We start from the raw sequence: 23194 nt of genomic DNA, 5'->3' as shown, positions 1-23194 counted from the left end.
AGGAGGGAGAAAAACATCAATGTGCGAGAGATCAGTTGCCTCTCACATGCCCCTCAGTGGGGGACCTGGCCTGCAACCCAGGCATGTGCCCTGACTGGGAATTGAACCAGCAACCTTTCAGTTCACAGGCCAGCACTCAATCTAATGAGCCATGCCAGTCAGGGCTTGTATATATATATTTTAATGGCCTCCAAATTTCTCTTAGGATGGAAGTACTCGTTGATTCAAAAAATAGCTCATCATCCATTTAGATAAATGAAGTTGGTTCTTAGGTTGTAATCCCTGGTCATGAAGTGTTAAGGAGGGAGTTCAATGGCTTCCTGAGAATGAAAGAAATTATTTTAAACTCCTAAGAGGAGAAAATGGATGCAAGATAAAAAGAAAGTGCTCTGAGCAGCGTGGCTCGATGGCCTGGGCGTCCTCCCAGACACCAAAGTGTCACCAGTTTGATTTCTGGTCGGGGCACATGCCTGGGTTGTGGATCAGGCCCCTGGTTGGGGGATCGTGAGAGGCAATCGATTGATGTTTCTCTCACACACTGAAGTTTCTCTCCCTCTTTTTCTCCCTCCCTTCTACTTTCTCTAAAAACAAACAAATAAATAAAAGCAAAAGTCAAAGCCAGTGATACAGTCAAATCCTCAGTGGTGGGAGAGCTGAACAGCCTTCTAAGAAGATCTCTAATATTTAAATTGAGTTGGGAGTATTACTTTGACATTAGCTCCATCTCTCCAAGTTCCCAGCACCCTCTGCTCCTCAAGTGAGGAGCACGTGTGCAGGGCACGGGGCGTGGAGGAAAGCAGCTGTGTTTGTGTCGGGGTCCACGTGTTGTCATGTGAGGGCCCGTCACCTAAGCCTGCTCAGCAGGGACATGATCTTAACCCAGGCAGCCATGAGCGGGTAGGTTTCCCAAACATTTGCCAGGATCTGGGGATGGTCATTGATTCCTACAAGTTACTAAATGGGGACTTTTGATTGTCTTCAGTCTTGCAAGTAGGGTGACCCCAGCTGACATCTTACGGTTACCTGAAACTTCACTCTTATCTGTTTTTGAACTGACAGCATTCATGTCTTTGGGAAAATGACTCTCCATGTTGCTCAGTTTACTTCCCAGAAACTAGTGAAAGAGAGAAAGAAGAAACAAACAAAATTTCAAAGCCTCTTCCAATTCTAATGGTTCGTTTTTAAGAGAAACAAATTCGATATGATTAAGTTTTTCATCTGCAAAATGTGGCTAATTATAATAGCTTCCTGATAGGATTGTGGAGAAGATTAAATGATTAATATAATGTAAAGTGTTTTAGAAGTGCCTAAAACACAGCAAATTCTGTTTATCTTTATTATGATGATGATTATTAATATTATTGTCATTATGCTCAGTAGAATAAACAGAAGTGACCTGGGAGAGGGATTCTAAGCAGGAAGGACCTGGGACCTTCAGAAGCAGAGAGAGGTCTGTGTAACTCCCACCCCCTCCCCACCACCTCAAATCTTTAATGTTGGTCATTTTAAAAAAACGCCTGTGGGACATTTTGAGGGACAGTTGCCAGGCAAAGAATCATAGAATAGGAGCTGAGTTATGGAGTACAAAAGAGAAGAGAGCTCCAGGAGGTGAGCTATTGGTGAGACCAAGAGTGCTTAGGGAGCTGGGACCTGAACTCAGGCCAGAAATGACCAAGAGTCAATCAACTTCTCAGGAATTGGCAAACATATTAGAAAGGACATTGAACTTCCTATTGAATATGGGATTCAAGAAATCGTGCCAACTGGGAAAAAAAAACCCATTCACGTGATGATCTCAGCTGACCTAAGAACACATTAAAAATAGAATGTTCAAGAAAGTTAAGAAATAAGTTAAAAATATATCACACTTCTGGGGAAAGGGATAGCTTAAATACACATTTACAAGGTCCCTTCCAGCCTATACCCATCAAAATAAGCAAAAATATTCAAATATGGAGAAGGCCCCAATCTCACACATATTTTTGAAATGGACCAGCTACGACCCAATCTGTTCCAAATTGAAAACTGGTGCTGGGAGCTGAATCGTTCATACCCGACTTGCTGAGTATTGCTGTTGCTGGCAGGGGACAAAGTTCTGAGGGCCCCACGATTACTACTCAGCTAGAGAAGGGAGGGGTTGTGCTTCCTCATGAGCCCTGCAGCCAAGTGAAAGTCGATGGCCGAAGGGCACTTCATTTCACCCGAGGGAAGGAAAACCTGTGGGGGAAAGTTGTTTTCTTGTTGATGAGAATCCGTGAAGGGTAATGGCTCTGAGAGGCTGCACTACTCTAGCTCTGACCTGCCCAGTCCCAGAGCTACTGTGTCCTTAGGCAGGTGGCTGGGGCTGGTTGAGGGGGTGGTGCAGGGGCAGCGGGAGGTTGGCGGTAGGGGAGGGAGGGGGCAAATGTGCCAACTGACCAGTAGGGGGAGGGAGGGGGCAAATGTGCCAACTGACCAAACAAAATTCCCACTAGGATCGCCCCAGCCGGACACCTACTGAAATGGCTATCCTTCCCCCACGTGAGGATCAAACAGAAATTTTGAGACTCCCCCCAATTTGGACACTCACCCCTGTTCCCCCTGCTAGGAGGACAAGGCCCCAGACCAGGGAAGCTGCTTACAGTTATAGGGTTTTTGACAACTTCTGAAAGAAACTATAGCTGCCCAGATTGTTATATCATCATCATCAAATACAAATAGTAATACAAATAGAGCATGTTTGTAGGGGAAGTGGGAGTAGAGGGAATACAAGAAAGAGTCCAGAAATAGGACTTTACATGTGTAGTCAAGTGATTTTTTATTAAGGTGTCAAGGTAATTTAAACAAGGAAAGAGGAGTCTTGTTTCCTTACGCCACTGAATTCCTTACCTCACACTACATATGTGTCAACATTTATCTGACACTATACTCAACGCTTAACCAAGAATGGATCAGAAACTTAAGGTAAGAGCCAATGGGCAAGGAAAAAATATTTATAATATGTATATTTGCTGAAGCACTTATATCCAGAATATCTAAAGAACTCTGTAGCTCGATAATAATGATACAAGCAACTCAATTTTTAAAATATGCAAAGGTTTTAGCAAGCACGTTACAAATATATAGGAAAGGCCATTAAGCACATGAAAAGATGTTTAGTATCATTAGTCACTAGGGAAATAAAAATTAAAATCACAATAACACATCACATACCTACTAGAATGGCTAAGATAAAAATGACGGACCATGCCAACTGTTGGAGAGGATGCAGGAGACTGTGGACTCTTATGCGTTGCTAATAGGAATGTAAGAAGCTACAGCCACTTTGGAAAACAGCTTAGTGGTTCCTTAGAAAGGTAAGTATATGCTTAGAAGATGACACAGCAATTTCATTACTAGTTATTTACCCCAAAAAAATATGTCCACGCGATGCTTTCAGTATGAATGTCCACAACTTTATTCATACTAGCTAAAAATTGGAAACAACCCAAATGTCCATAAAAGGTCAATGAATAAATAAATGGTGATACAGCCACATAAATTATAATATATCCATATTACCAAGCATTAAAAGGGAACAAGCTAGCCCTGGCTGGCATGGCTCAGCTGGTTGGGTATCTTCCCATGAAGCAAAACGTGATTGGTTCAATTCCTAGTTGAGGCACCTGAGGAAAGCAACTGATTGACCTTTCTCTCCCTTTCTTTCTCCTTCCCTTTCCCTCTCTCTAAAAATAAATAAAAAAAATATTTTTAAACAGGAATGAGGTATTGATAATAGGCAACAAAATGAATGAATCCTGAAAGCATATGCTGAGCTAAAAGAAACCAAACACAGACCACTACATATAGTCTGATTCTGTTCACGCGACACTTCTAGAAAAGACAAATCTAATATCCAGGGAAAGAAAGCAGAGCAGTGGCACTTGGGCTGGTGGTGGCGGGTGGGTGGGGACCGACTGGGGACCAACAGGGAAGCAGAAAGGAACTGTGCGGCCGAGAGAAAAGTTCCCTGTCTGGATTGCAGGGTGGTTACCATGGTGCACATATTTATCCAGAGTCATTAAACGATACACTTAAAATGGGTTCATGTCATTGTGTGCAAATATACTTCAACACAGCTTCCTTAAGACAAAAAAGAATAAATTATTTTTATTGAAAAAAGCTATATAATATACAAATAGCATTGTTATGATGATAAACAGGAACCTGGCCCAGCCAACTACCAGCCAGGTGTGTAATAACCTCATTTTTCAAATGAAGTCGTCAGTGGATAATGGCAGAGTCAGATTCTGATCAAGATAATGAGTTTTACTTAGCGAGAGCTGCTTGTTCTCTCCCCTGAAGATCCAATGGAAATGTAATAGTGGTGTCGATGAACTCCAGAACCTAATGTAGCCCTTGAAGAGACACAAAGAGGTTGGGTCTTGGTGAGAGAGAGAGACGGCCTTGAGAAGCCTCATAGTAATAAATGTAATACAAATACAAAGTGCTTATTGTTTGCCAGGCACAAGTCCTACATACGTACACAAATATACATGTATACATGCATATGTACTCATTTAATTCCCTGAACAATTCTATGACATAGAAATTACTACTGTCCCCCTTATGCAGATGAGTAAACTGAGCCTAAGGTCACAGAGGTAGTAAGTCTGAGCTAAGATTTAAACCTAGACAGCTTGGCTCCAGAGCCAGGGTTTTTTTCTCTGTACTACGATGCCTTCCATTCTGGTGTCGGGAGCCACAGAGAGAATGAATGGCTCAGGGACCGCACTCTCCCCCTGCCATTTCCTCTCCCCAACCTTGCCCTCCCCAGGTAAACGGCAGGGTCAAGGCCATGTCTGCAGAAGGTCACGTGGAGAGGGCTATTCTGTCCTCCATAGCATCTTCTGATATGACCCAGGCAGGTGGATGACAGGCCTCCAATCATTACCTTGCTCGTGCCCCGTTTTTGACTAGGACATGACGACCCAGGACCCCACCCCTGCAAACGACCCGTGCCCGGATAAAGTGTACAGATTGCCGAGAGAGCAGGATTATCTGTGGTACCGGGAAGGCACGCCCACCTTCCCTAGACAAGTCTGATGCACACTCACGATTAATTGCCACAGCTTAAGCAGGATATTATTTTACCAAAAGAACCCATTACGTGGTGATTTCTTAGGAATAAAGCTCTTCACCAGGGTTTTTTTTTTAATAAGAGGTTCACTATTCCTGGATTCCTTCCTTTAGGACTATAGTTGGCAGGCACCCTTTGCATTTAGACTTGTCCTTGGGAATGTCCATCGTCTGAGCCGTCATAACAGAATGGAATCTTCATTTTTCCCTAGTTTGGGTGAGAGAACATTGTACAGTGTGGCTGAACTCTGACCTGCCTCTTCAGTTGGTCCTTCAAACTCAGCCAAGCAAAGCAAGTGGCCCTCTTTCCTTGCCAGACTTGGGCACCGCTGCAAATGCAGGATTAAGGCAGGTGAGAGTGATGCCCAGAAACCACCAGACCCTCCCCCCGCCCCCATAGAGCCTGAGGCGTTGAGGAAACCAAGTCTTTCTAAAAGTCAAAGAGTTTTTCCTGTGTTTTCGGATCTTCGCAGTTTCTAAGCAGCCAGCCACCTGTGCTCAGCTTTCAGCTAGGACTAAGCAATTTGAGGAAGGAAAAGATTATTTCAGGTCAGAGAGGTTCTGGGAAGCTTTAAATAACCTTGCCCCTGGAGAGCACATTTCTTGGCCTCTTCCCTTGGCAGGCATGTCCACCTTCCGGGCGCAGGAGAAGAAATCCCTTTAGCTTTGCCCAGCCAGTGCCTTTTCCTAGACCTATACACCTGAGTCCTACTGCACAACTGCCCTGCAGGGAGGGCAGGTGCTGAAGATTAGACGAGGTAAGGTTGAGCAGGAGAATCACTTGCAGGAGTCACTTATTCAGGTGTCCACAGAGCCTGTGGTGCAGTTTTGTAATGAGCCCACAGAAATATCATTTATTGAGGGAGAGAGGACAAAACATATCAGCTCTTTCTAGAAACCTTTGGAGGTGAGGGCAAGCTGCAAACAGGCTTGACTAAGCAGTTTAAGAAAGGATTTGATTGCTTAATATAGATACACTCCTCGCTTTTGGGGCCCATTCACAGACTTCTGGTCTCCATGTGGAATTGGAGCAACTGCTAGAAAACCAATACTGTGCAGACTAGGCATTGCACCTAAGAGTAGGATTGGTGCAGGAAGCATGAGAAGAAAAAATAAGAAGGCTCATTAAGGTCCCAGCCAGGTCTCAGCTTCTCTCTCCTGCGCACTGGCCATCTGGGGCTAGTCAGCAAGATTGGGGCGGGGCTGGCCCCAGCAAGATGTGTGGGAGAGGCGGGAGCTGCCCGGTCCTTGGAGTAGGCCAGTGCGCTTGGTCAGACTGCCATCTGCTGAACGCTTCCCAGTAAGTCCTTGACTTCTTCCCCTTTAGAGATTGTTCTGGGCCTCAGAGTGAGAGAGGTCATGAGTTTGGATGTGAGAAGACAGGAGCTCTGGGGTTGTAAGACTGAAAACTCTCACCTTTTTCTTCTCTGAACCTCATTGCCATGTTTTAAAAGAACATGAGGCTCTAGATCCGTCCCTCCACCCCGTTTTCATCTATGGACATTTACAGCACCCCTTACCTCCCTCATCATAGCAGACATATTATAATTGCTTCACCTGTCTCCACAACTAGTTTAAGAGCTCAGTATGAGACCAGTACTTTTTGTCTCATTCATCTTTGTATCCCCAGTAGAGCGATATGCATACAGGTGCAGATACTAAAAAAACATGTTAAATGAGAGAGGGAGGAAGGGAAGAAGGGAATGGTAAGATACTCAACAAGCTACTGGGGGCCTATTTGCCGGGGAGCCCTGAACGTTGCTGCAAATTAGGAAGGAAGAAAGTTGCTCTTCTCCAATCCTTACGAAGGGAAATTAATTAGGCAAGAGGCAACTGACAAAACGGGATATGGCTTACGTCTCCAGCAGAAGGCTCTGCAAGCTTGAAAAAGCTGGCGGGAGCACAGTTTTGTGAATATCCCAAACTAATTCCCCTGAAGGCTTGGCAGAGCACAGGTAGAAGGGTTTACTTCCAATGGTATCAGAGAGGCCTGTAGCCCAGCAGAGGAGGCTTGGTTAGAGCTTTGCCACTTAGACACATTTTCTTAATCTCAAAGGAACTCTGTAGAGTTGGGAGGTCCCCTGGGGGCTGGGCCAGGGAGAGACTGGCTGGAGGGGCCCCACAACTCGCTGGTGGCCCCAGAATTCTCCCCTGGAGTGATCTGGGGGAGATTCTGGGGCCTCTCCTTATGGACAAGAAAGGAGTTCTATGGAAAGTAAACTCTCAGGGTGATCTGATTATAAATTTCTAACTAGGGCCCTGGCTGGTGTGGCTCAGTGGATTGAGCACGGGCTTGCGAACCAGGGGATCGAGGTTCGATTCTCCCAGTCAGGGCACATGCCTGGGTTGCAGGCCAGTTCCCAGCGGGGGACGCACAAGAGGCAACCACACATTGATATTTCTCTCCCTCTTTCCTTCCCTTCCTCTCTATAGATAAATAAATAAAATATTTAAAAAATAAAATAAATAAGTCATAGTGAGTAGTTATGCCTGCATATAACTTCTTTAGTAAAAGGTTTATCTTTGCCCCGAGCCAACCCCATCCTTTGTTTCTGGGCACCCGGGGAAACGCACCTTTGAATAAGGGAGTGGGAGTGGACATTGAAGTGTGACGGGGGCAGGTAAGTCAGGGCGCTGGAGAGGGCCAGTGTGAAATAAAAGAAAGCAGAAAAGTCGAGTTAAAGAAAGGAAGTTTCTGCGTGGTTACAAGGGGAAACTGGAGTCTCCGTGTCTCAGCGTATCTGGCAGACGCCTCTGAGTATAATCTGAGTTCCTGACTTTTCCACAAAGACTGAGAGGTATTTATGATTAGGCTATTTTGAAATAACCCTGACCTCATGCTTAAATTATGGAATCGCATCAGCCCAGGCCTTGCCCGTGGGCCCAGCCCAACTTCTACAGATAGCGTCCGGCACGGTCACGCCAGCCTTGATCACGGCTGACTTTCATCCCGCTTCTTTCTGCCTCTTCCCCCATAGGGCAGGGACTAGGGGGAGGTGAGTAAGGCGCTTGCCTCGTTGCAAAATTTAAGGGGTGACAGAAAACAGTGTTAAACAGAAAACCACGGGCCCAAAACAGCGTCACTTGTGCTGAAAGCCCATGATACCAAACCTAGATTTAATACCTAATTTAATTGCAGTTTCAACCTTTCCCAGGAACATAATCTTAAACGGCCAGTTGAACTTTCTAGCCAATTACCAGTAGGTAATCTGTCCTGCTGGGCCTCTCTGTTCCCCACAACCTACCCCCCCCCCACAATGGAGAGAAGAGACAAGCTGCATGATAAAAGCCCTTCACAGTCTCTTCCCCCAAAGAACAACTGTCCTGACCCCAAAACAATCCCTTGTTTTCTTTCCCTGATGGCTCCCTTGCTCCTTGCTACTTCCTATAAAAACCCTCCTGCCTTCCTCCAAGGGAAGTCAACTTTGCCTGAAATAATCCACTCTTTTAACCTCTTCTTAGTCCCGCCCCCTTTCCGCCTATAAAAACCTTGCATTTCTTACCACTCCTTAGAGGGCCCTTCTAGTTGCAAGAGGCAAAGCTGCCCAATTCATGAATTGCTTAATTAAAGCCAATTAGATCTTCAAATGTACTTGGTTGAATTTTGTTTCACATTACAACGCAATAACGTGTTAATGCTTTTAAAAATCAAATTTAGAAAAAAAATTGTAGCCATCTATGGTGATGGATGCTCCCTAGACTTATGGGGTGATAACTCGGCGATACACAAACATCAGACTATTGTTAAATTGTGGGGACTGAGAAGCCTGGGTGCCCCCCCCCCAGGGCCCAGCAGGAGGGAGGCCTGCAGGAGTTTCCTTCCCTCCTGTGAAGCACCCCTGGTGAGAAGCCTGCTCCTAAAACAAATACAATGTTTATGCCAATTCTAATAAAAATAAAAGTTCCAAACTGATGCCAAAGGAAGTCCATGGCAGATAAAATGCCAAAATTCTAAGTAAGGACAGGCCCTAAGCCTGCGGCATGTGAGCACTTCACGTTGCCCCCCCCTGGTTCCGGCTCTGACCAAGCTCATTCTCACCTGAGGGCCTTTGTACGTGCTGTTCTCTCTCTCCGGAATATTCCTCCCAGATCTTTTCACAGCTGGCTCCTTCTCTTTATTTGGGCTTCTTCTCCAATGTTATTTTCTTACATTGACTATGTAGGGCCTTCCTATTTAGAAAGGTCTTTTCTTTCCTGACTTTGTTATCTAAAGTCGCCCATTTCCCCTCCCCTGCCCCTGCCCCTCCCCGGCATGGTTACTCTCTGTTCTATTCATTTTACTTTTTTCAGAGCCTTTTTCCCTGAAATGATGTTACTTGTTGATGCATTTGCCAGTGTCTCTTTGGTGCCTAACACATGTACATACTCACAAACGACGGAACGAATGAAGTCCGTCTACCAGATGCCACCCTCGCTAAGTCCTCCCTGGGGGAGCTCATTTAGTCCCCTCGTTACTCCTCTGAGATTCGGTAGGCCACCGCAGTTTTACAGATGAGTGAGCCGAGGCTTAGAGGCATCTTCATTCTGTGTGAGACGAGGTCACATAGCTAGTAAACGAGAGAATTCTAGTTCTTTCCACTGCCTCCAAGGCTATACCGCACGTCCTTCGGGTCCCTTCCCATCTCAGGAGATTTAACTCTTTTGTTGCCCAAATCACTTCTACCTTCCTCACTGAGCTATTGCTGTGAGAAGAGTAAAATCCCAACTCTTTCCTCTGCGAAGAGCACAGCCGAAAGAGAGGGGCCGCATTCCCAGGGTGGGCTCCGGTCTGACTTTCCGCGGACCGGGTGCTCTCACCAGGCCGTCTGAGGCCGGCTCTGCTTCCTTCCTGGGCATCTTCCTGTAACGTAACTCACTGGCCTCTTCCAACGTCTTTACTCCAAACCACTGGTGTGATTCTGAGACTACGAACTGACCAACTGGTCAACCCAGTGGACGAGAAAGTAGCAACTCTGTCTACACCCTCTCGGAGCTAGAGCTCATGTCCCCTTTGGCCTTGGGTGGAAGGTGTCGTGCTTCTGTCTCCCCCCAAGGCGGGGTCGGGGTTGGGGGGCAGGTATGTGTGCATGTGTGTGTTTAAACAAGTTCAGATATCCAAAAATGATTCACCAGTAATTTCGTGTAACCAACACCACAACTCCAGTTTTAAACATCTCAGTAAGATCTCTTGCACCCCTTTGTAGTTAATCTCCATTTCTAGTTCCGACTACCGGCAACCACTAATCTGCTTCCTGACTCCATGAATTGGCCTTTTCTGGACATTTATATCGATGGAGTCATTCAACATGGGATTTTTTTGTGTCTGGTGTCATTCTCTTAGCCTGTCTTTGAGGTCCGTCCATCTGACATGCACACATTTTTGTTCCTTTTTATTACTGAGCAGTGTACCAGATGTGCAGATTTGAATGGGATTAGATGAGCAGCCCTGGCCAATGGCTCCCCACTTTAGGCCCCTTTCCCGGAGGAGCAGTTCAGCAGCCCTGCTCGCAGCCACCCCCCCCCCCAACTCTGAGTAACCTCCTTCCGATTCTGTCTGCGCAGGAGGGCCAATCCAAGCCGCCTCGTCCTACCCTTGGAAACAAGTTGCTCCAGGTGTGTTCTCCACCTAATGTGCCCTGGAGGCCCTGGGTCTCCCTTATTAGCCTGAAAGCTCTTTCCAGGGACAAATAGGGTCCCCAGTCGCTTCTCTATTGTCTGTTTTCCAAGAACAGTGCTGAGCAGAAGCAAGTGTGTGGCAGACTCGTGGGAGGGATGCTCTGGAGAAGAGGAAAGCAAGGAAGCGGCAGGGCCTGTGGGAGCCCCTCGGCTCCGCCCCTCCTTTTGGCCCTGCTGCCGGGTGCTAAGTGTCTTCAGTTGGCGCTCCAGCCCTGAGCCAGCCCAGGGAGGCGCAAGCCACAGCTCTGCTGAGTCAGGTCCCCCCAGGCCATGGACACAGATGTCCCTCCAGGCAGTTCCACAGAACATGCTAGAAAGAGCACAGGCTCCTTCCAATGGGCTCTGGCTCCGAGTGGCCTTAGGAAAGCAAGGTCCTCTTGCAGAAACCATGAAAAAAGCCTACTCCACAGTGAGGATACAATGAAATAAGGACTCTATAGCACAGGCCCCACCTAGTCATTCCCTCCCCTTCTCTCTTCTCCCTGCCCACCTCTAAGTCCGAAGGTAATAGAGTTATGAAGCCACTTTAGAGTTTTGGTAGAAAACGGCGCTCACACCATGCCTAATGGCATTCCCCTCTGTGGGGTGGAGTGAACAGGTCTGGGGGAGACGTTCCGGGGACTCTGAATTCAGTTCTGTTACTGCCGAGTCGGGGCAAGCCAGGGCGGCAAATGGCAGCTCTCAGGTGTGTCTCGTTTGCTTTGTATAATAAGAGCCCCAGACAGGTTTTCCTTGTTTGTTTTAATTCTCCCATCTGTTGCCCACATTTCACAATTTAGAGAATTTCGATTTTAACCTGGGTTTCTGTCTTCTCTTGGGAACTAAAATTAAGAGACCTTGTGGTCATTGGGTTTCACGTTTTGGAGGGCAAATGTCCTCCAGATGGCCTCTGTGCCCCTGGGTCTTCTCCTGCTCCAAAGACGAGGGTCAGTCTGGCTGCCCCCCTCCCCAGGACCAGCACGGCCACGGCTGCGCTGCTTCTAGCTGCTCCGGGTCAGCAGCTCGGACTGCCTAGTCCGGCTCCTGGCCTGAAGTGCAGGCTCTCAGAGGCCGTGCTCCCAGCGGGCTCCGTAATGGGACGTCAGAGGGCACAGACCCACAGGCTCCCGTGACCCTCTCGGGGCAGCCAGGAGCCACACAAGAGCAGGAACTCGCGTGTTACTCGTTCAGTACCTACCGCATTTTTCAGACTATAAGACGTACTTCCCCCCAGATTTGGGAGGGGGATGGGGGTGTGTCTTATAGTCCAAATGTAGCTTACCTGGCTCACTGTGAAGGGGGTGGGGGGTCGGTGGAGCGGGGTCACAGGTTATTAAATATTTTATCGTATTTTTTGCTTCAATTTTTTCCCCTATTTTTCCCCTCTAAAACCTAGTTGTGTCTTATGGTCTGCTGTGTCTTATAGTCCTAAAAATACGGTAGTCCCCAGTGCCCAGGCCACTCCCTGGCACACAGCCAGGGCTCAAGAAACACTCATTGAATGGACATTTGAATGAATGGACACATGGATAAAGGAATGAACTCGTGGGTCGGGGACTGCGGTGCTAGAAAGTGTACACCACTCTCCTGGATGTGTTGGTTCTGTGGGAGGAGCGATACAGTCATTAAAGGGAAGATAGTCGGTGCGGGCCCTCTCGGGGAGGAAGTTGGGGAGATTTCCTTCTGCACTTCAGTCAGGCTCTGAGTAGCGCACAGGGGCCCGGTGGTGACCTCTGACAGAGCTGGAAGGGGGGCACCCGCAGCCTTCGAAGGACAGGGAGCCCGGGGAGTCAGCTGGAGGTGGAGAAGCCGCCGAGGTTGCGAGGGCCAAGCAGGAGACAGGCCTGCTGGTGGAAGACCTGCTCCACAGAGCCATGACTCAGTTCGCACCTTAGGCAAGGCCCTCACCTCATTTACTGGTGAGTCAGGGGATGTGGCCTGCTCTGAGGTTTATCAAAAAGTACGATGCCTCATCAACGTGGCTGGTCACCAGCCTGGACGGTGCGGAGCCAGCAGCATCACCAGCCACAGTGCGGAACCCTCCTCCTCCGCATCTCTGCTCAGTTTCGCTTCCTGCCGGTTTCCTCTGCTCAGTGGGCGGCTAAGGCTTCTCAGGCCTACCAAGCCCCACATCGGCAAAGCTGCTTTTTTCCCTCTGAGCGGTCCCAGCATTGGGACCACCTGGGCTCCCAGGTGGGGATCCTTCTCCGCTTCTTCCCCCCACCCCCCAGCCCGTTGGTCCCACGGAGATGAGCCAAGATGAAAGCACTCGACCCCAAGCACTGGACACAAAATTGCGACTTCTCTTTCCTCTAGCCTCATGTCTCCGTCTTTGAGCAACAGTTAATTTTAGCCAGCCTCTAGCAACTTTCTGAGGTTGATTTTCTTTCACTATGATTTTTCTGGAAGCCTATACTTCCTCATTTCTGGTGCACAGCAAACCTAGGGGGCCCCCAGGACCGGGATGGGGGGCAGAGTCCGAGCAACTTCAGGTCTCTGGGATGCTGCCCCTTCTGCCTCACCCAGGGGTACAATTCCCCACCGTCAGAATGACGTTATAATGGGGAGGGCACCAGGCAAAATGCTCTGCTGTGACGTGTCACCGTCAGAATGACGTTATAATGGGGAGGGCACCAGGCAAAATGCTCTGCTGTGACGTGTGCCACGGCACCCCCTGGGGACTCTTCCCTCTCACTGGCTACTCAGGATCAGAGGAACAGCAGGTGCCCTGCCGTGCCCACCTCCTGGTGGCGGTGGTAATCACTATCCTTACTGAGCATTCATCTTGTTTGACTGGGCGTTAGACCAAACACTGTGTCTTCATGTCTCATTTGACGCTCATAACAATTCTACAAGGTATGAACTATGTAATATTATCTCTGTCATCTTAAAATGAACAACAACAAAAAACAGGCTTAGAAAAGTTATGCAGTTTGCCCCAAATCACCAGCTGATGAGTGGTAGAGCTGGAATTCGAACCCAGGAAATAAGACCGCAAAGCTTTACAGCCTAAATGAATTTTATTTCAATTCACTTCATTTTTCTTAACTGTGAAGTTTTGAAGTTTTGGCAATAATCACTATACTGTGCATTAGAACTCCCTTTCAAGTTCTTCCCTTTAGACAAATAGCCCGAATTCCCCTCCACCTCTAGTCCCCGGTAACCACCATTCTACTCTGCTTTTCGGAGTTGTAAAATGCACTACTTCCTTACCACCGTTTCCATATCCTCTCCTAAAGCTGAGGGGTTGAGGAAAGGGGAGATCTGTTGGAGGCTTTCCTTTTGGGTCTGACCCTGAGCGAGCTCTCTCTAGGGATGGAAAACCAGCATTAGCATGAACTCGAAGCAGCTATCTGGTCCTCCCAATTCCTGGCTGATGGAGAATGTGCTCACCCCAGCTACCATCTAGCACCTGGCATTTATCATTTCAGGGCCCCTGTGTGTGCCCTCAGAATCACCCCAGCCTTCAGATGAGAAAAAAAAAAACCCTTCTCATTGGATCCTTGAATGAGCCAGGTTCCGGCCAGCTCCTGGGGGCTCGTGGCCTTGGGGAGATTGTGAATTGTCCACCCGGCTCCTCTGCTCACACCTTCCTCCGGAAAGGCCCCCTTCTGGGCCTTGACTGAAAGAGTCCCTACCCCGAAGGAGACCCCCACTTGGATGACAGACCCAGGGGGCAAGACCTCCTCATCTATCAGTCTCCTGCCCACTGGCCGGCCTCTGTTCTGTCTCACCCTCTCCGCCTCCAGGGGAACCACCAGGTCACCGGAGATGGACAGCCCCCAGTAGACCTCTGCCCTCCTGCCTATGGGCCCATAGGTCTGCTTTAACTGCAGACCTTTGGGTCTAATGCTGCAGGCTCAGACTGCAAGTGCCAATTCTCAGAAGCTTTTTCTTGCGGCAGTGTAGGAGTGGAAAATAGAGTGTATTGAAAATTCAGCTTTTCTCATCCTCTTTTCAAACTCTGAACTTAAACTCTTGTTCCTACCCCGCCAAACCCCTAACTTTCACTTCCCACATTCTCTGGGCTTTTTAAATACAAAACCGGCAACAAACAAGCAGTCTTCTATGAGCAAACAGGCACAGGCGCATGCTTGCACACCAGAACTTTATTGTTTCTGGTTGCAAAAGTAAAGTGTGCCCCGGCTGAGACACCCTGGCTGGGGGTCTCGGTTCTCTGTCTCCTACACTAAGAGGGCGCATGTTCGACCCTGGGTCTGGCACATGCTGGAGGCGGTTGACCAGTGTTCCTCTCTCATATCAATGTTTCTTTCTCTCTCCCTCTTCCTCTCTCTCTAAAATCCATGAACATATCCACAGTACGGATTTTTTAAAAATAAGTAAAATGTGTCCACCGTGGTTTGACACGCCTTCTGATGATGGAACTGACAGGTCTGGCTAACGTGGAGGGTGAGTGAGAAGAAGGGAGGGATCGGGAATGATGCTGAGCTTTCTGGCCCGAGCATGTGGATGTAGAGAAGACTGGAGGAGGAAAGTTTCTAGTTGGCAACTCACAATTCCACTCCTTGAGGAGAGGGTGTGCTACCTAAGAAAAAATGAAGAAGAAATTTGGGGAGTGTATCCCACCCCCGAACATGGACGAGAGAGGCCAAGAGGCAAGGGTGGGCCGTGGGCTTTGGGGCACCTGCTGCGTTCGCGTCCGTCACCTCTGTCGCCGCAGATCAACAGTGGTCGGGAGCAGCTTCCCTGATGACAGAGGACTCCAGGGCAGCAGGGGACGTGGGTGCCCCGAGAAGGAAAGGAGGCCGCACACCACCGCACCCTGAGCCTAGAGTGGCCGTTGAGCCAGAGAGAAAATACACGAGACAACTGGTGCAGCGGCCTCGACAAATGCAGGGAAGAAACCACAGAGTAAAGTTACCAGTTAGGGCAGCTCTTGGCCCAGCTCTCTCCTGGGCCAGTCCAATAACAAGCAGTAAAATTCCTCTTCTGAGGGAAGCACCTCAAAAACAGGAATAATGCTAAATGACGAAAATGCGAGACACAGAGGAGGTGGCCGGGGAAGCGATTCTGGGGCAGTAGGAACCTTCTAGCAGGCCCTGCAAATTAGACCACAAAGCCACCCCTTTGGAACACAGGCAGTCTGGGGGAAACCCGTAGAAGCCGATGTGAGTGTTACTTGTCTGACACTATTTCTTCCTTTCTATAAATACGAGCGATTTGGTCAGGGCCCTCAGCCATTCAGTGAGCAGAATATTCCATCTAAGTCACATTCAGGTGCTTTTTCTCTCACCTTACCAGCTCCCTACCTCATACGCACACGGAAACATGCGGGAGGCTGCAAAAAGGCTGGGACAGCCCAGGGGTGCACAGTAATGAAACCCACTGAGAGGGGAGCCCCTGGCGGTGGAAGCCACTAAACACCTCAGAGCCCCCAGTTGTGAACCAGATTGATTTCTGCAAAGAAAGCAGCTAAGGAACCGGGCAGAAAAGAGGTAGAGCTTGCCTGGCCGCCTTAGGCTGTAGACAGCTTCCTCCAGAGAAAGAGCATTATGTGGGCGCACAAAACTGCAGGGGTTCACTGTCAGTCACACAGCAGGGACAGGAAAATGCAGGAGAGAGTCCCAAGGGGCTCAGTGGCCCTTTGGGCTCCCCTCCAACCCAGGGCTCTGAGTGCACCTCTTTCCTGCAACGTTACCCTCGGAAGGATCTCCTCAACCCGCTTGCCCTCATCTCACAGGTTGACCTTGGTCTTGTAGCTCATCTGTTCTCCTCTTGACCCCACGGACTCTTGGCTCTCCAGGCTCCTCATGCAGGATTCCAGCATGTTCTCTCTCTCCTCACACTGCAGCCACTGGTTCTTCTCTGGCAGGCTCCAGGGAGCACAGCCCGGGATAAGTGTATGTCCCTGTTGGCCCTGTAGTCCCCGTTTATCCCAACCTCCAGCTCACGTTGGACAGGACAACTCTGGCTCGCTAGGTCTCTCACAGCCAGCCCTCACCCTATGCTGGGGCTCGTCGATTCTTCAACAGTGACAAATTCTTCTTATTCAAATGAGAGAGAGAGAGCAGGGGCTTTTCCGGGCTTTTGGACTGAGACAGTCCAAAAATTATGTGTCTATTATTAAAGGGAAGCATCGTGCTCCTAAGGCACAGGTGGCGAACACAAGGCCCGCGGGCTGAATCTGGCCCTTCACCTTGTTTTATTCAGCCTGGCACCTTGTTTCTACCCGACAGCAGCACCGAGCTCTCAACTGTTAAGGAGTCGTTACATTTACACAGTCCTAAAATTATATTCGGCCCTTTCAAGGCAACCATGAGGCTGATGTGGCCCCCCCTTCCCTCTGAAAAAGGGTCTGACACCTCTACTCTAAGGCTAGCAGCTCTCTCTAGTGGCAGTGATGCAACTACCGCTAAGGGCACTGAGCCACAGCTATCATTTCTGTGTGTGTTTGTAGGCACTGTTTAATGTATTCTATCTATATTACTGATTTAATATGCACACCAACCCACTGAGAGAGGCGTTATTAATGCCACCATTTTACAGATACAGAGACAGGCACAGAGAGATTAAGTACCTAGCCCAAGCCCACACAGCTAGTTGGGAACCAGACTCGAAGCCCAGGAAGTCTGGTCCCAAAGTTGGTGACTTAACCTCTGGACCACATTGCCTCTCCAGACAAAAGACAACACCCACCCATCCCACTAAGTCCTTCAGACACACTCCGCCCCTCCCACAGAAAGTCCACGTTCAGGCAGAGGTGCTGCGGGCTTGCAGATGGGCAGTGTGGGCCCCTTCTTCAGTGCACACGTAGGAGAGAAAGTGAGAGGAGGGTGGCACTTCTCTGACCAGGCAGGCCACCCCTCTAAGCTTCCTTTGGGTCCAGAGCAGCAAGCAGGGAATTCAATGGCCTTGTCCAGCATTAGATAGTCACTATCTCAAGCTGCAGGTTCACTCTGGTGACAGGACTGGTTCTCTTCTTGCTATGTGGTTACAGCTCTTCAGCCGGCAAAGGACTGTAATGACTTTGGACTCTCCAAAGAACTGTCTGCTCCATTTCTCCAGGCTGCTAGACCTCTCCATGGAGAGAGAAGCAAGGTAAACATCTCAGCTGCTACCCCAGGCCAGAAGCCAACACCCAGAAACACCACGGGGTCACACAGGGCTCAGAAGCCTGAAAAGAGGCCCAACTTCCCGTTAAGGGACAATTCAGACTTAGCATGTTCCTCTGCCCAGACTTCCTCCTGCAGGCTCAGCCCTAACCTGACACCCAGGAGTGGGAGGAATGTGAACAGTCTTGTTCCCCACTGACCCTCATGTGAGGAAGCGTGTGGTATCTGTCACTTGCGGGTGACGTCCATGACAGTCTCGTGGGTGTTGTTCTCCACTCCTGGTTTTCCTTTTCCTTTCATTGCCCGTGTTACGCAAGGTCCTGCAAAGCCCCATTTTGCCCAATATCCCTGTGGCAGGAGTTTGGGAAACATGGCCAACATGTATGAATCCCAAACCCTAGAGGGCGTGAAGTCACCCTCAAAGAAGCCCAGGCTTTAGCCTGCACTTCTATGGTATTGGAGGGGGCAGATTTCATTGGTAATTCCCAATAAGATTATGTGGGACAGAACCTCCAAAAGGCCGCCAACAGACCAGACCAGGAAATTTATAAACAAACCCCTCTCGAACATCTTCCCTTCCTTTTTCTGGTACACCATCTGGAAAAAGAACTGTTTCCGCCCAGTAGGTGTTGGCAGTGACGTGAGATTTGCTAGAGACTTGTTGCCCGTCACTGAAGGAAAAGTAGTTCTTCATAGTAACAAGTAGGGACACAGTGCTCAAGCAGGTGTGGCCTTAAAATATAAACCCCACAAGGAGACATCAGAACTTCTTTATTTTAGTAGTTCCCAAACTTGACTCACTGTAGCATGTCGAGCCATTTAGATTGAAGCTAAGATACCATTACAGTAAAAGAATTATTCATATATCACTGATAAAAAAAACTGCTGTCAATTAGACTAAATGTATTTATTATAAGGCACATTGGATTTGCGGAGATGTCAAAATGTGAAAAATATTCCTCCCTTAGCATCAGTGAAATACGGTTGTCAGTTTTGTTAGGGTGAAATGAATCACTCCTCAGAGTGACCCATAGTAAGAGGTCAGTAATGGCTAGCTGTGAGCATGAATTACTGAAACATCTCAACTACTCATGTGTTTAGGATTTAATCCCAGTAGAGGTAACCGTATTCAGGGAGAATTCTTTCTCAACGCAGAATGAAGCACATAGATTGAGCTGGTGAGTGGGGTGGTCCGGAGAAGGCTACCTGAGGCCAGAGTGGCGGGCTGCGTGGGGCCCAGCTGACCACTCTGCCCACGTCTGAAGGAGGATGTCTAAGTCTGGCCACTGTGTACAGCCAGGCAAGAGACAAAGTGGCCTTGCCTTCTGGAACAAAGCCACAGAAGGAAAAGCTTGGGAAAGGTTTAAGAAACCTGCATTATTGCTTTCAAAATAAGGCCATGAATTAATAACATGCCTGGTGAGGTAGGAAAGGGTCCCTCACCAAGAGAGTAATTATATTCTTGAGGGTGCTGGGTGCTGGAGTGATTGTACCACTGGGAAGGGACAATAAGTCTGCCCCCTTACATCTCTGTATCCCTCCAACATTCTGCGCAGGACCAAGGTGCCCTCAAGGCCTTTGCGTCCTTCTCCAGCACGCCCTTTGGCTTCACAGACAGCTAGGACATACTGTGCAGAGGAAGGAGTTGGAACCCCAGGGCTTTCGTGAAGAATGCATGCCATCAGTCACAGCAAGACACAAGCTAGTGACAACATGCTAGACCATTCCACTTTCTATTTCTCAGACGCCCACGTTACAGGAAGAGCCACAGCAGCTGCCAACTGTCTTCACATTGAGACTTGTTGAAGCAGCTTCCTGCCCAAGTCCTTGAGCTTTTCTCTGGCCCATTTAGTGGGCTCCATCCCTTGTGAATGAATCCCAGGCCGGCATACGGTGGGTGGCAGGCGTGTTCAGGGTAGGCACATGGGGACAGGAGGTAAGATTCAGCTTCTCAGTAGCTCCATGTTGAGCAGGGAGCACTCCTGACAAGGTTTCCCACTGAGGGAGGCTCGGAGGAGGTGGCAGCCTATGCTCCCGGTTTGCAGACAATCACGGCTCACCCAGACTGAGCCACCCCCCTACTGGCATCCACGTTGCATGCAGTTCTCTCCCTTATGGAAAGGCATAGAAAATTCTGAAAGGAGGGTCACCTGTGAATCAAGAGGCTTTAAAAAAAACTCACTTATTTTTAGACTGAAGGGAAGGGAGAAAGAGGAGGAGAGAAACATGAATGTGTGGTTGCCTCTCACGCGTCCCCTCCTGGGGGACCTGGCCCACAACCCAGGCATGTGTCCTGACTGGAAATCAAACTGGCGACCCTTCGGTTTGCAAGCCAGCACTCAGTCCACTGAGCCACATCAGCCAGGGCTGAATCAAGAGTTCTGCAGAGCCCTTGGTATCCATAGCTGACTTTGGTTAAATCTACTTTAGAATAATACAAGTAAAGAAAAAAATACTCAAGTAAATCATTTTGAGACAGAATAACCTGATTCAAGCCAATCTTGGGAAAAGTTTACTTCATCTACTGCACAAATATTTTTTCTCCCATCTTGAATTGGGGATTTATGATTTTCAAGTCTAAGGTCACCTTTGAAGTATAAAGGTTACAAAACAGTAACTTCCCATCTCTTAAGGCTCCGGCTACCCTCCAATCTCTACACACTCTCTAGAAGATGTTCAGGGTGCATCAAAGAGAGACTCTGACCAAAAACAGTGTTTCAGCCACAGCCAAGCACTGTGGTTCCTTTTTTTGGAACAGGACAATTGGGCATGCGTGTGCATGGATGCGCAGATATCATTCTGATTGTGTTGATTTTGCTGAGAAAACTTCAACCAAAGACAGAAATCTGATTTCCTAAACTTTTTTTTTTTTTTAATCAAAAGGCTGGTTCCCAATAACGTTCATCTAATTCTTTAAGTAAAACTCTGGGTGTCACCATCCTATCTTGCCCAAGCAACAGCAGACTTGACCCTCCAAATTCTGGTCCAGCCTTCCCCTCTCTTAGCACCATCTTCCTTGAAACATTCAACATGCAGTTTAAAAAAAAAAAAAAAAGCTCCTCTCCACAGTAAGATCTCTGAGGTGGCGGTCAGGTCCAGATTGCTTGGAATTCTTGCCGGGAGCTATGTGAGACTTCTGAGGCAAAGGTCAGGGCACTGACCTTTAAATCCTTCCCCCCTCCAAAAAAAAAAAAAGAAAATCAAAGAGGCAAAGTGTGCATTGCTTGAAAGGATCAAAGGAATGCTGTACATAGGACCTTTTTCTAAAATTGTAATTAACTCTGTCGAGCTATAATTACCTGCCATAAAATTTACCCATTTAAGATCAATGGCTCTAAATAGACTTATGCGACCATTACTACCACCTACATTTAGAGCCCTTGCTGTCACCCCAGAGAGACCTGGCGCTAGTTTGCTGTGACTGCCCCTCTGTTCCTCTTTTCAGATGCTATGAATATTCAGCACGTTGTGGGTAGACATGTTTTATTGCTCCCAGGTAGATGCCTAAGAGCAAAACTACTACGTGTACCAGTTTCCTGTCTCTACTGTAACAACTTACCACAAACCAGTGGCTTAAAAAAAAACAAATCGTCTTATAATTCTGGCAGTCAAAAGTCGAAATGGATCTTACGGGCTAAAATGAATGGGTGTCAGCAGAGCTTTGTCCCTCTGGGGACTCTAGGGGGTCACTGGTCCTTGCCTTGTCCAGCTGCCCACACTTCTTGACTGGTGGCTCTTGTGATTATTACATTGGGCCCGCCAAGATAATCTCATCTCCAAACTCTTGCTTTAATGGACTGTGGAGCTCCCCTTTGCCATGTAGGGGGATATATTCAGATTCTGTGAACGAGAACATGAACTCCTTTGGGGAGATCTGTCCCATCCACCACTTTGGGTTACATGGTGATCCCATGTGTCCCAAAGTAGCCGCACCATTTTACATTTCTACCAGCAACACATGAGGGTTCTACTTTCCACACATCCTCACCAGCACTTGTTATTGTCCATGTTTTTCAGTGCATTTTATTAGTCATGCTATTACAGTTGTCCTATTTGTTCTCCCCCCTGTCCCCCTCCACCTTGCACCTCCTCCAGCCAGCATTCTTCTCCCTTAGTTCATGTCCATGGGTCATACATATGACCCATCTTTGGCTTCTCCATCTCCTATACTGTTCTTAACTTCCCCGTCTGTTTTGTACCTACCAATTATGTTTCTTATTCCCTCATTCTTCCCCCACCCCCTCCCCACCGATAACCCTCAATGTGATCTCCATTTCTGTGATTCTGTTCCTATTCTAGTTGTTTGCTTAGTTTTTGTCTTTGTTTTTTAAGGTTCAGTGGTTGATAGTTGTGAATTTATTGTCATTTTACTGTTCATAGTTTTTGTTCTTTTTCTTAGATAAGACCCTTTAACATTTCATATCATAAGGGCTTGGTGACCCTGGCTGGTGTAGCTCAGTGGGTCTGTGAACCAAAGGATGGCGGTTTGAGTCCCAGTCTGGGCACGTGCCTGAATTGCAGGCCAGTTTCCAGCAGGAAATGCACAAGAGGCAACCATGCATTAATATTTCTCTCCCTCTCTCCTTCCCTTCCCCCTCTAAAGATAAATAAATAAAACCTTTTAAAAAAATAAACAAGAGCTTGGCGAGTGATGATGAACTCCTTTAACTTGACCTTATATGGGGAAAACACTTTGTCTGCCCTTCCATTCTAAATGATAGCTTTGCTGGATAGTCATCTTGGATGTAGGTCCTTGCTTTTCATGACTTTGAACACTTCTTTCCAGGCCCTTCTTGCCTGTAAGGTTACTTTTGAGAAATCAGCTGCTGCTGACACCCAAGACTCACCTGGGTCTGTCTGTCACACTGCATGTCCTCTCCACCAGGCTGCCCATCTCTGCCCCTCCTACCAGTCTGGATAAATGTGTCTCCTTTAACCCCTTGGATGCTGTGTTACAGAAACAAGCCCCCTCCCCCAGGGTGTGGTTTTTTTTTTTACCATGGTTCTTTGCCCATCACCAACTGTGGCTCTCAATGCCAGAGTTTGCTAAAAAATAAAGGAACTATTTATTCAAGTGCTATACAAATTTAGAATAATGGCAAAATGTCATCATTAAATCCCAAAGTCCCCTTAAAACACACACCTCTGTAGATATTCCGTAACCCCGTTCTAGACTACTCCCACCACCAACTACACCTGCCAGCAGTCTGGTTTCTTCTGCCTTTCTCAGCTGCCATTGTGAGCCCAGGCAAGCATGGCCCCGTGACCCAGAAGCCACCTATAAGCTGCTCTTGCAGGTGCAGGAAGCACCCCACCCCCTACACACACATCACAACACGGGTTAGAGTCATACCCATCTCCCTGGCTCCATGCAGACACAGGTTTCAATA

The 23194-nt window shown here is 48.1% G+C and overlaps 1 protein-coding gene across 1 annotated transcript in view; it reads right to left on the bottom strand.

Annotated features, from left to right (window-relative positions):
* Positions 1 to 1079: 1079 nt before the first annotated feature.
* The window catches only part of SUSD1 (sushi domain containing 1), a 175239-nt gene continuing 153124 nt past the window's right edge, over positions 1080 to 23194 (bottom strand). Inside the window, exon 16 of the mRNA XM_037152687.2 lies at positions 1080 to 1114. Within this exon, the coding sequence (XP_037008582.2) occupies positions 1101 to 1114 (14 nt within the window). The 3' untranslated portion in view covers positions 1080 to 1100. The remainder of the gene's footprint in view (positions 1115 to 23194) is intronic.

The sequence above is a fragment of the Artibeus jamaicensis genome, unplaced genomic scaffold (genome assembly GCF_021234435.1).
Source record: "Artibeus jamaicensis isolate MK-2021 breed Jamaican fruit bat unplaced genomic scaffold, CSHL_Jam_final scaffold_1964, whole genome shotgun sequence".
In the NCBI taxonomy this organism is placed as follows: Eukaryota; Metazoa; Chordata; class Mammalia; order Chiroptera; family Phyllostomidae; genus Artibeus; species Artibeus jamaicensis.
This window is presented reverse-complemented; position numbering and strand designations above follow the sequence as displayed.